Source organism: Oncorhynchus keta, chromosome 29 (assembly GCF_023373465.1).
Source record: "Oncorhynchus keta strain PuntledgeMale-10-30-2019 chromosome 29, Oket_V2, whole genome shotgun sequence".
Taxonomy (NCBI): Eukaryota; Metazoa; Chordata; class Actinopteri; order Salmoniformes; family Salmonidae; genus Oncorhynchus; species Oncorhynchus keta.
Window position 1 is genome coordinate 7302410 of NC_068449.1, and position 13416 is coordinate 7315825.

Genomic DNA, 13416 nt, shown 5'->3' on the forward strand with positions numbered 1-13416 from the left:
AACGAGCTTGTAATGTATTTTTGATTTGGCTACTATCAAGGAACACAATAATAAGAAAAACGGTGATGAAATACATATTTATCCTATGAAATCTCATGAAAAGGTTCTCCTACCCTCTTCGTTGTCCGGTGGTCCTTTGTGGAACTTCTTGTGTTTCTGTATGGCTGTGATCAGACAGTTGATCCACCTGCAGAGGAAGAGACAGTGTTCACTGCAAGGGCCTTATATATCTTTTTTTAATTTCACCTTTATTTAACCAGGTAGGCCAGTTGAGAACAAGTTCTCATTTACAACTGCAACCTGGCCAAGATAAAGCAAAGCAGTGTGCGACAAAAACAACAACACAGATGTACACATAAACAAACGTACAGTCAATAACACAATCGAAAAATCTATGTACAGTGTGTGCAGATGTAACAGTACAACTTTACGTCCGTCCCCTCGCCCATACCCGGGCGCGAACCAGGGACCTTCTGCACACAACGACAACAGTCACCCTCGAAGCATCGTTACCCATCGCTCCACAAAAGCAGCGGAGCAAGGGGAACTACTACTTCAAGGTCTCAGAGCAAGTGACGTAACCGATTGAAACGCTATTTAGCGCACACCGCTAACTAAGCTAGCCGCTTCACATCCGTTACACAGATGTAGAAGATTAGGGAGGTAAGGCAATAAATAGGCCATAGAGGCGAAATAATTACAATTTAGCATTAACACTGGAGTGATAGATGTGCAGATGATGATGTGCAAGTAGAGATACTGGGGTGCAAAAGAGCAAGAAGATAAATAACAATATGGGGATGAGGTAGTTGGCTGGGCTATTTACAGATTGGCTGTGTACAGGTACAGTGATCGTTAAGCTGCTCTGACAACTGATGCTTAAAGTTAGAGAGGGAGATCTAAGACTTCAGCTTCAATCCAGTCATTGGCAGCAGAGAACTGAAAGGAAAGTATTAGTATATGGGGCTTTGGTGTTAAAACAGAAGGCACTGTGATAGAATACATCCAGTTTGCTGAGTAGAGTGTCGGAAGCTATTTTGTAAATTACGTCACCAAAGTCAAGGATCGGTAGGATAGTCAGTTTCACGAGGGAATGCCGGGCAGCATGAGTGAAGGAGGCTTTGTTGCGAAATAGGAAGCGGATTCCAGATTTAATTTTGGATTGGAGATGCTTAATGTGAGTCTGGGAGGAGAGTTTACAGTCTAAACAGACACTTAGGTATTTGTAGTTGTCCACATATTCTAAGTCAGAACCGAGTAGTGATGCTGGACGGGCGGGCAGGTGCAGGCTGCAATCGGTTGAAGAGCATGCATTTAGTTTTACTAGCATTTAAAAGCAGTTGGAGGCCACGGAAGGAGTGTTGTATGGCATTGTGGCTCGTTTGGAGGTTTGTTAACACAGTGTCCAAATAAGGGCCAGATGTATACAGAATCGTTTTGTGTGCGTAGAGGTGGATCAGAGAATCACCAGCAGCAAGAGCGACATCATTGATGTTTTCAAGAGTCGGCCCGAGAATTGAACCCTGTATCACCCTCAGAGACTGCCAGAGGTCCGGACAACAGGCCCTCCGATTTGACACACTGAACTCTGTCTGAGAAGTAGTTGGTGAACCAGGCGATGCAGTCATTTGAGAAACCAAGGTTATTGAGTCTGCCGATAAGAATGCGGTGATTGACAGAGTCGAAAGCCTTGGCCAGGTCGATGAAGACGGCTGCACAGTATTGTCTCTTTATTGATGGCGATTATGATATCGTTTAGGATCTTGAGCGTGGCTGAGGTGCACCCATGAAGGTAGAAGGTACGGTGGGATTCGAAATGGTCGGTGATCTGTTTGTTAACTTGGCTTCTGAAGATTTTAGAATGGCAGGGCAGGATGGATATACAGTGGGGCAAAAAAGTATTTAGTCAGCCACCAATTGTGCAAGTTCTCCCACTTAAAAAGATGAGAGAGGCCTGTAATTTTCATCATAGGTACACTTCAACTATGACAGACAAAATTAAAAGAAAAAAATCCAGAAAATCACATTGTAGGATTTTTAATTAATTTATTTGCAAATTATGGTGGAAAATAAGTATTTGGTCAATAACAAAAGTTTCTCAATACTTTGTTATATACCCTTTGTTGGCAATGACAGAGGTCAAACGTTTTCTGTCTTCACAAGGTTTTCACACACTGTTGCTGGTATTTTGGCCCATTCCTCCATGCAGATCTCCTCTAGGTAGGAATCCGGAGATGTGGTAGGGAAAAAGCAGTCCGATATGCTCTGGGTCGCGCTGTCCAGACTGGCAGGTCTTGACTGAGCTGAGGCTGGCTGGTGTCCGACTTAAAGGTGAAGACCCCTAGCAGTGGCTAACTGACTACTAGCTAGTTAGCTGGCTAGCTGCTGATGGGGGTTCCGGTTCTGAAGTATAAAAATAGCAGAACTGTAACCCATTGGTTGAGGAGGGTTGCAGGAGATATTATATATTAAGTCCGTAGATGCAAAGTGAGATTCAAATATATACTGGAAAAAAAATAAGGACAACGATATTTACACGGGACAAGTCAAAACACACGCCTGGCTGCTACGCCATCTTGGAAAAGCTTCATAAAGCTAGTAGGAGTTCTGATCTAGGATCAGTTTCGCCTTGTAGATCATAATCAATCAGATTACATGGGCGGCGGGGGGTCTTATCCTAGATCTGCACTTAGAACATAAAATCTTTACTTTCAACTGGAACAACCCTTGTACTATGTAATTCTCTGCCTCTTTCTGTAGTACTGACAAACCAACACAAGGTGGGAGCATAGACTATCATATACGCTGAGTAGTCAGTACTCTTGAAGTAGCCTACCTCGCTTTACCTCACCTGAAACTATCAGTGGCCCGCCAACAAACTGTCACCTGCCCGCTTACAAATTGTCAGTGGCCTGTCAACAAACTATCAGTAGCCTGTGTGGTAGAGATAATGCCACTGCCTTAAAATGTGTGCATTTGTATTTGTGGGAGAGAGAGAAAGAGGGAGAAAGAGAAAGAGGGAGAGAGAGAAAGAGGGAGAAAGAGAAAGAAAGAGGGAGAAAGAGAAAGAGGGAGAAAGAGAATGAGAAAGAGGGAGCAAGAGAAAGAGGGAGAAAGAGAGAGAAAGAGAAAGAGGAGAAAGAGAATGAGAAAGAGAAAGAGGGAGAAAGAGAATGAGAAAGAGGGAGAAAGAGAATGAGAAAGAGGGAGAAAGAGAATGAGAAAGAGGGAGAAAGAGAAAGAGGAGAGAGAAAAGAGGGAGAAAGAGAAAGAAAGAGGGAGAAAGAGAAAGAGGGAGAAAGAGAATGAGAAAGAGGGAGCAAGAGAAAGAGGGAGAAAGAGAGAGAAAGAGAAAGAGGAGAAAGAGAATGAGAAAGAGAAAGAGGGAGAAAGAGAATGAGAAAGAGGGAGAAAGAGAATGAGAAAGAGGGAGAAAGAGAATGAGAAAGAGGGAGAAAGAAAGAGAATGAGAAAGAGGGAGAAAGAAAGAGAATGAGAAAGAGGGAGAAAGAAAGAGAATGAGAAAGAGGGAGAAAGAGGATGAGAAAGAGGGAGAAAGAGAAAGAGGGAGAAAGAGAATGAGAAAGAGGGAGAAAGAGAATGAGAAAGAGGGAGAAAGAGAATGAGAAAGAGAAAGAGGGAGAAAGTGAAAGAGGGAGAAAGAGAATGAGAAAGAGGGAGAAAGAGAATGAGAAAGAGGGAGAAAGAGAAAGAGGGAGAAAGAGAATGAGAAAGAGGGAGAAAGAGAATGAGAAAGAGGGAGAAAGAGAAAGAGGGAGAAAGAGAATGAGAAAGAGGGAGAAAGAGAATGAGAAAGAGAAAGAGGGAGAAAGAGAAAGAGGGAGAAAGAGAAAGGGAGAAAGAGAATGAGAAAGAGGGAGAAAGAGAAGGAGGGAGAAAGAGAATGAGAAAGAGAAAGAGGGAGAAAGAGAGAGGGCGAAAGAGGGTGTAGCCACCAGATCGTAGCACACAGACAGAGACAACATCTGTATTATGTTTCAGAGCCAGACAGAGACAACATCTGTATTATGTTTCAGAGCCAGACAGAGACCGCAATGGAGAGATTCAGTCGAGTGTTGTCTCCATCACACAGCTGTGGTGTGTGTATGGTGTGTGTGTGGTATGTGTATGGTGTGTGTGGTATGTGGAGTGGGTGTGTGGTGTGTGGTGTCAAACAACCACAGACATTATCCTATCAAAATGTTTCAATATATTCAAATCACTGGGACGTCTCCGTCATCGTTTCTATGGGGAATCCTCAGTTGTGCATTTCCTGCCAGGCTTTCTTAAATGAATCATTGAAATATGCAGGAGACCTGTAGGGAAGAGAACAGCATATGTGTATGTGTGTGTGTATTAGCAGTGTATATTGGAACCAGGAGTTGGAACCCAAAGTTATTTTCCAATCTGAACAGAACTATTATTTTTTTTTTCATTTCACTCCATTGTTCCGACCAGCTAAATAAAGTTCTGAACCGGTTCGAACCCCCCAAGAAAGTACTGGTTTATATCATTCCTTTCTGCTCCTTTTTTAAACCTCTGAAATCATATATATTTGTTTACATTTAGCTTGACATTAAATTCCTTCACCATTCATGCAGTATGGATAGTGCAATGGAATGGGCAAACTATAGTTCACAGAGTTGTTTACATGTGTGATGGAAAGACAAGTGTAGGGTGCGAGAGGCAACTGAAATTTTGCGGGTGGGGATCCGCTATTGGATCTTTGAATTGTCAATAGAAGTCGATAGATAGCGTTTTGCTGTTGCCACGATGACGTCACAGCACCAATTTGCCTGGCTGCGGTACAGCTGCGGTCCTCAACATTTTTCAGCTGGAAGGCAGACACTGGAAGAAGTTTCTGAGTGACAGAGGGTGGGCTTTGCATAGGTGCTTTGTTGCAAGATGGCGCCGACAGAGATGGTCCCCTCGCTTCGAGTCCTTAAGAAACTATACAGTATTTTTTTTTTTTATGTATTATTTCTTACATTGTTAGGCCAGAAAATCTTAAGTGTTATTACATACAGCCGGGAATAACTACTGCATATAAGAGTGACGTCAACTCACCAACATTACGACCAGAAATACAACTTTCCTGAAGCGGATCCTTTTTCGGGCCACCACCCAGGACATTGGATCTAATCCCAGAGGCCGACCCAAAACAACGTCGCCGCAGAAGGGTAGACAGAGCGGGCTCCTGGTCAGACTTCGGAGGCGTACACATCACCCACCGCTTCCGAGTATATTACTCGCCAATGTCCAGTCTCTGGACAACAAGGTGGACTAAATTAGGGAAAGGGATGCCTTCCAGAGAGACATCAGAGATTGTAAAATTCTCTGTTTCACAGAAACAAGGCTCTCTCAGGATATGTTGTCGGAGTCTGTACAGCCACCGGGATTCTTCATGCATCGCACCGACAGAAATAAACATCTTTCTGGGAAGAAGAAGGGCGGGGGTGTATGCTTCATGATTAACGACTCATGGTGTAATAACAACATACAGGAACTCAAGTCCTTTTGATCATCTGACCTATAATTCCTTACAATCAAATGCTGACCACATTATCTGCCAAGAGAATTCTCTTCAATTATAGACACAGCTGTGTATACCCCCCCCTCAAGGAACTTCACTGGACTCTAGGGAAACTGGAAAACATATATCCTGATGCTGCATTTATTGTAGCTGGGGATTTTAACAAAGCTAATTTGAGAACAGGGCTACCGAAATTGTATCAGCACATTGACTGTAGCACGCAAGCGGGCAATACACTGGACCACTGCTACTCTAACTTTAGAGATGCATACAAGGCCCTCCCCCGCCCGACCACGACTCCATTTTGCTGCTACCATCCTACAGGCAGAAACTCAAACAGGATGTACCCTCTGACTAATCGGAATCCACGCTGTAAGATTGTTTTGATCACGTGGACTGGAAAATGTTCCGGGAAGCCTCAGAGAATAACATACATTTCTACACTGACTCGGTGAATGAGTTTATAAGGAAGTACATTGGAGATGTTGTACCCATTGTGACTATTAAAACCTACCTTAACCAGAAACAGTGGATAGATGGTGGCATTCGCAGAAAGCGCGAATCACCGCATTCAACCATGGAAAGATTACTAGGAATATGGCAGAATGTAAATAGTGAAGTAAAGTAAAGTAAAGTCGCAATTCAACGGCTCAGACACGAGATGTATGTGGCAGGGTCTACAGGCAATTACGAACTAAAAGAAAATGAGCCACGTCACAGACATCGACGTCTTGCTTCCAGACACACTAAAACATCTTCTTTGCCTGCTTTGAGGATAATACAGGGCCATCGACGCGGCCCACTACCAAAGACTGCGGGCCCCCCTCTCCTTCTATAGCCGATTACATTGCAATCCACAAGGAAACTGCGTGGCAGGCTGACCACCTGTTACGCGAGTGCAGCGTCAAAAGGACCTTGTGGCTGCAAGGAGCCAAGGTAAGTTGCTAGCTACCATTAAACTTATCTTATAAAAAACAATCAATCTTCACAATCACTAGTTAACTACACACGGTTGATGATATTACTAGGTTAACTAGCTTGTCCTGCGCTGTATATAAACACACAATGCGGTGCCTGTTAATTCATCATCGAATCACAGCCTACTTCAACTTCGCCAAACGGGTGAAGATTTAACAAAAGTGCATTGGCGAAAAAAGCACAATCTTTCCACAAATGTATCTAAACATCAATGCCTTTTTTAAAATCAATTCACAGAAGTATATATTTTTTTAAACCTGCATATTTAGTTAAAATAAATTAATGTTAGCAGGCAATATTAACTAGGGAAATTGTGTCACTTCTCTTGCGTTTAGTGCAAGCAGAGTTACGCTATATGCCACAGTTTGGGCCGCCTGGCTCTTTGCGAACTGTGAACTAATTTGCCAGAATTGTACTTAATTATGACATAACATTGAAGGTTGTGCAATATAACAGCAATATTTAGACTTAGGGTTGCCACCCATTTGATAAAATACGGAACGGTTCCATATTTCACTGAAATTTTTGAAATTAGAGTTTACGGATTTTACCATATTAATGAACAAAGGCTTGTATTTCTGTGTTTATTATATTATAATTAAGTCTATGATTTGATATTTGATAGAGCAGACTGGCTGAGATGTGGTAGGCAGCAGCAGGCTCGTAAGCATTCATTCAAACAGCACTTTACTGCGTATGCCAGCAGCTCTTAGCAATGCTTGAAGCACAGCTCTGTTTATGACTTCAAGCCTATCAACTCCCACGATTAGGCTGGCAATACTAAAGTGCCTATAAGAACATCCAATAATAGTCAAAGGTATATGAGATACAAATGGAATAGAGAGAAATAGTCGACGCGTCATAATTCCTATAATAACTACAACCTAAAACTTCTTAACTGGGAATATTGAACCTCCAGCTTTCATATGTTCTCATGTTCTGAGCAAGGAAATTAAACATTAGCTTTTTTACATGGCACATATTGCACTTTTACTTCCTTCTCCAACACTGTGTTTTTCCATTATGTTAATCAAATTGAACATTTCATTATTTATTTGACACTATATAGATTTTATTTATAAAAACATTTTTTTTTTTTAGTATATATATATATTTTTAAATCGGCAGTTTAATCGGTATCGGCTTTTTTTGGGGGTCCTCCAATAAATCAGTATCGGCATTGAAAAATCATAATCAGTCGACCTCTACCCTAGACCCACTTCAGTTTGAATACCGCCCCAACAGGTCCACAGGCGATGCAATCGCCATCACACTGCACACTGCCCTATCCCCTCTGGAAAAGAGGAATACCTATGTAAGGAATGCTGTTCATTGACTACAGCTCAGCATTCAACACCATAGTACCCTCCAAGCTCATCATTAAGCTTGAGTCCCTGGGTCTCAACCCTGCCCTGTGCTATTGGGTCCTGGACTTTCTGACGTGCCGCCCCTAGGTGGTGAAGGTAGGAAACAACATCTCCACTTTGCTGATCCTCAACACTGGGTGCGTGCTCAGCCCTCTTCTGTACTCCCTGTTCACCCACGACTGCGCCGCCATGCACGCCTCCAACTCAATCATCAAGTTTGCAGATGACACAACAGTAGTGGGCTTGATTACCAACAACGACGAGACGGCCTACAGGAAGGAGGTGAAGGCACTCGGAGTGTGGTGTCAGGAAAACAATCTCTCACTCAACGTCAACAAAACAAAGGAAATTATTGTGGACTTCAGGAAACAGCAAACAACATCCCCTATCCACATCGACGGGACAGTAGTGGAGAAGGTGGAAAGTTAAGTTCCTTAGGGTACACATCACGGACAAACTGAAATGGTCTACCCACACAGACAGTGTGGTGAAGAAGGCACAACAGCACATCTTCAACCTCAGGAGGCTCCTGAAATTTGGCTTGTCACCTAAAACCCTCACAAACCTTTACAGATGCACAAATGAGAGCATCCTGTCGGGCTGTATCACCGCCTGGTACGGCAACTTCACCACCCTCAACTGCAAGGCTCTCCAGAGGGTGGTGCGGTCTGCAAAACGCATCACCGGGGGCAAACTACCTGCCCTCCAGGACACCTACAGCACCCGATGTCACAGGAAGGCCAATAAGATCATCAAGGACAACTACCACCCGAGCCACTGCCTGTCCACCCCACTACCATCCAGGAGACGAGGTCAGTATAGGTGCATCAAAGCTGGGACCGAGAGACTGAAAAACAGCTTCTATCTCAAGGCCATCAGACTGTTAAACAGCCATCACTAAAACAGAGAAGCTGCTGCCTACATACACACTCAAATCATTAGCCAATTTAATAAATGGATCACTAGTCACTTAAAACAGTTTATCTTCCATTACTCATCTCATATGTATATACTGTATTTTATACCATCTATTACATCTTGCCTATGCCGCTCGGCCATCGCTCATCCATATATTTCTATGTACACATTCTTCTTCCATACTTTTACATTTGTGTGTATTAGGTAGTTGTTGTGAAACTGTTAGATTACTTGTTAGGTATTACTGCACTGTCGGAACTAGAAGCACAAACATTTCACTACACTCGCATTAACATCTGCTAACCATGTGTATGTGACCAATAACATTTGATTTGATTTGTGTTTTTTGTGGGACTAGAAAAAAATACCCAGAATGTAAAATAACGTTTTTAACCGGTTCCCATGCTTTTAAAATAATGGTTCTGTTCTGGTACAGTATAGAGCACTTTCAGTCCCGGATCTGATTCTGTTACTTGAAAAATTGTTATTTTTTTGGTTTTCGGTTCTATTCCCTGAACCGGTTTCAACCAGATGTGTTCATAATTCATCACACCTACTTGGTCATGTCATTGACATTCTCGGCGGCAAAGAAGAAAGTCTGGAAGCGCTGGTGGCACATTTGGAAGACACTGGGGAGAGAGAAAGAAAGACAGACACAGACAGACAGGAGGAGAGAGAGAGAGAGGGGAAGAGAGAGATAGGCAGTTAGGATTAAGTTAGCTCCAGCGTTGAACGTTCTGGGATATTAAATTGCTATTTGAACCCAGATGTGACTACAGTACTTCCCACAATAAGTTGGGTGAATTCTGGCCCATTCCTCCTGACAGAGCTGGTGTAACAGAGTCAGGTTTGTAGGCCTCCTTGATCACACACACTTTTTTTTTTAGCTCTGCCCACAAATTTTCTATAGGATTAAGGTCAGAGCTTTGTGATGGCCACTCCAATACCTTGACTTTGTTGTCCTTAAGCCATTTTACCACAACTTTGGAAGTATGCTTGGGGTCATTGTCCATTTGGAAGACCCATTTGCGACCAAGCTTTAACTTCCTGACTGATGTTTTGAGATGTTGTTTCAATATATCCACATAATTTTCCTACCTCATGACGCCATCTATTTTGTGAAGTGCACCAGTCCCTCCTGCAGCAAAGCATCCCCACAACATGAATCTGCCACCCCTGTGCTTCACGGTTGGGATGTTGGGATGGTGTTCTTCGGCTTGCAAGCCTCCCACTTTTTCCTCCAAACATAACGATGGTCATTATGGCCAAACAATTCTATTTCTGTTTCATCAGACATGAGGACATTTCTCCAAAAAGTATGATATTTGTCCCCATATGTGCAGTTGCAAACCATTGTCTGGCTTTTTTTATGGAGGTTTAGGAGCAGTGGCTTCTTCCTTGCTGAGTGGCCTTTCAGGTTATGTCGATATAGGACTCGTTTTACTGTGGATAAAGATACTTTAATACCTATTTCCTCCAGCATCTTCACAAGGTCATTTGCTGTTGTTCCGGGATTGATTTGCACTTTTCGCACCTAAGTACGTTCATCTCTAGGAGACAGAATCGTCTCCTTCCTGAGCAGTATGACGGCTGAGTGGGCCCATGGTGTTTATACTTGCGTACTATTGTTTGTACAGATGAACGTGGTACCTTCAAGCGTTTGGAAATTGCTACCAAGGATGAACCAGATTGTGGAGGTCTCCAATTTTTTTCTGAGGTCTTGACTGATTTCTTTTGATTTTCCCATGATGTCAAGCAAAGAGGCACTGAGTTTGAAGGTAGGCCTTGAAATACATCCGCAGGTACACCTCCAATTGACTCAAATTATGTCAATTAACCTATCAGAAGCTTCTAAAGCCATGACATCATTTTCTGGAATTTTCCAAGCTGTTTAATGGCACGGACAACTTAGTGTATGTAAACTTCTGACCCACAGGAATGATACAGTGAATTATAAGTGAAATAATCTGTCTGTAAACAATTGTTGGAAAAATGACTTGTGTCGTGCACAAAGTAGATGTCCTAACCGACTTGCCAAAACTATAGTTTGTTAACAAGAAATTTGTGGAGTGGTTGAAAAACTAGTTTTAATGACTCCAACCTAAGTGTATGTAAACTTCCGACTTCAACTGTATCTCATTACACTAGATACTATGTGGCAACGGTACTCCATACTTCCTCTAGACACTTCATGTGGCAAAGGTACTCACTACTTCCTCTAGACACTTCATGTGGCAAAGGTACTCACTACTTCCTCTAGACACTTCATGTGGCAAAGGTACTCACTACTTCCTCTAGACACTTCATGTGGCAAAGGTACTCACTACTTCCTCTAGACACTTCATGTGGCAAAGGTACTCACTACTTCCTCTAGACACTTCATGTGGCAAAGGTACTCACTACTTCCTCTAGAAACTTCATGTGGCAAAGGTACTCACTACTTCCTCTAGACATTTCATGTGGCAAAGGTACTCACTACTTCCTCTAGACACTTCATGTGGCAAAGGTACTCACTACTTCCTCTTGTGTTCTCCTGCGCTCTCTATGTTGTAGCTGGAGATATGAACCAGGCCCTCTGCTTTCTCCTCCTGGCAACGACAAACAAATAAATAGGTTAATCAACCACAACTACTGCTGCCATGATAGTAAGTAAGTAGCCTTGTCCAGGCCAAAACGGCCCACAGGGTAAGACCCTATTTCCTGTTTCTGTAGCGTGAGGCAGCTTGATGTACAAGTACACCCCCTGGACGCAAGTCTATCGCAGTGCCTTAACCCCAATTAATGCTGAGTGCCAAGCATTATTAAAGTCTGTCGGGGATCAAACCCCCAACCTTCCAATCTCAGGGAGGACACTGGTGCGCTGCTGCCATGATAGCCTGGTTAAACCAGACCGAACCCTACAAAGCACAGTGTTCTCTCTGGTTTACTCAGGCTACTTATCACAATAAACAGGGTCTAAAAGACAGAGAGAATGACAATGGTTGTTTGGGACGGTGCAACATTACAGACCATTCAGATGCAAATAACACTATCACTGTGAGTCATGATATTATTGGGCCTCTATAACATTACATGCATAATGATATGCTAATATGATATAATAGCATATGACATAATTGCAATTTAACTGTACATTGACGTGAGCAGATCCTCAGTCAAGTCGCCATGATTCCCCATTCATCATGATGGACAATGTTCTCTTCTACACAATGCATTTCTATCTGAATGGTCTGTAATGTTGCACCCTCCCAAACAACCATTGTTCTGTCACTGTTACCATGTTCTAGAAGTAAACCTATGATAAAGTAGGTCTGTGTATAGAGCCATCATGGTTGAGCGTTGTGTGCGCATCCTGACATCAAAAAGCTCTGTAGCTCAAGTTTTTAAAATGTATTTTACTTTATTTAACTTGGCAAGTCAGTTAAGAACAAATTCTTATTTTCAATGACGGCCTAGGAACAGTGGGTTAATTTACCTTGTCAGCTCAGGGATTTGATCTTGCAACCTTTCGGTTACTAGTCCAATGCTCTAACCACTAGGCTTCCTGCCAGTCTGGACCTTGACAAACTTAAACAGTGAGTGAGTCATGACCACGAAAACACCAGACGGATGGCTATAGCTACGATCAACAAGTATATTATTCTTCTGGGTTCATCTAGCTCTATTTGGGATATTTTATCTTGCCTCGCTGGCTTGGTAGTTTGCTCGGTTATCAATCCTCTGATGCACATTTGTGGCGTTGTAGACGAAAACCATCTGATTACTTAAAAAATAAAAAACTTGTATGAGCTGTATTTGAAGTTACACGTTATCGTATCAACAGAGAACTTTCTGATTCCCAGACTGAGCGCTCAGTTTTTCATAGCACAGAGTCCATATATTTATCATCCCATTTCCTGTCCTTTTTTGCTGGATGAAGGAATAGGGGTGGGGGGGTTGGAGGTTCTCCAACTATCCTAGTTCATCTTATGCATGTGCCAACCCTCTCTGACACGTACAGCCTCCCATCTATCCAGAAAGCGCTTGATTTGACCATTTCTATCAGCAACGATGAGGTAATAATGAATGCGTTCACCTGCTGGCTGGTATACCAGTAGAGAGTGGGGCCCTTGAGGACGAACCAGAAGCGCTGCCATTTCTGGGTCATGAACACGCTGCTCTCCTTCCTCTTCTTCCACAGCCAGCCATCACAGTCGGGCTGAACCAGATCACGACACGACACACGGCGCCTGCTCGTCGCTTTATTCTTACCTGGGGGGGAGAGAACAGAGAGAGAATAGAGAGAGAGAGAGAGAGAGAGAACAGAGAGAGAGAAGAGAGAGAGAGAACAGAGAGAGAGAGAGAGAGAGAGAGAGAGAGAGAGAGAGAGAGAGAGAGAGAGACAGAGAGAGAGAGAGAGAGAGAGAGAGAGAGAGAGAGAGAGAGAACAGAGAACAGAGACAGAGACAGAGACAGAGAGAGAGAGACTATGTTCATACAAAAACAATCTCAGTGACATAATGCAGGAAAGTAAATACATAATCTAAATAAGGAAGGTCGGGAAAAGTCCACTAAAACAAAGACCTACCTTTTGTACACATATTTTTTGGTTCTTTATCCTCCTAAAAGGGGAAAACAGAA

General features: G+C 42.9%; 1 protein-coding gene across 2 annotated transcripts in view; it reads right to left on the minus strand.

Moving 5' to 3' along the window:
* LOC118362130 (connector enhancer of kinase suppressor of ras 2-like) overlaps positions 1-13416 on the minus strand; it is an 87021-nt gene that overhangs the window by 9621 nt on the left and 63984 nt on the right. For both annotated transcript variants that reach the window (XM_052485840.1, XM_052485841.1), the window contains exons 12-16: positions 13364-13397; positions 12872-13047; positions 11311-11384; positions 9354-9425; positions 114-187 (exon numbers count right to left, since the gene is read on the minus strand). In XM_052485840.1, the coding sequence (XP_052341800.1) occupies positions 114-187; positions 9354-9425; positions 11311-11384; positions 12872-13047; positions 13364-13397 (430 nt within the window). The remainder of the gene's footprint in view (positions 1-113; positions 188-9353; positions 9426-11310; positions 11385-12871; positions 13048-13363; positions 13398-13416) is intronic.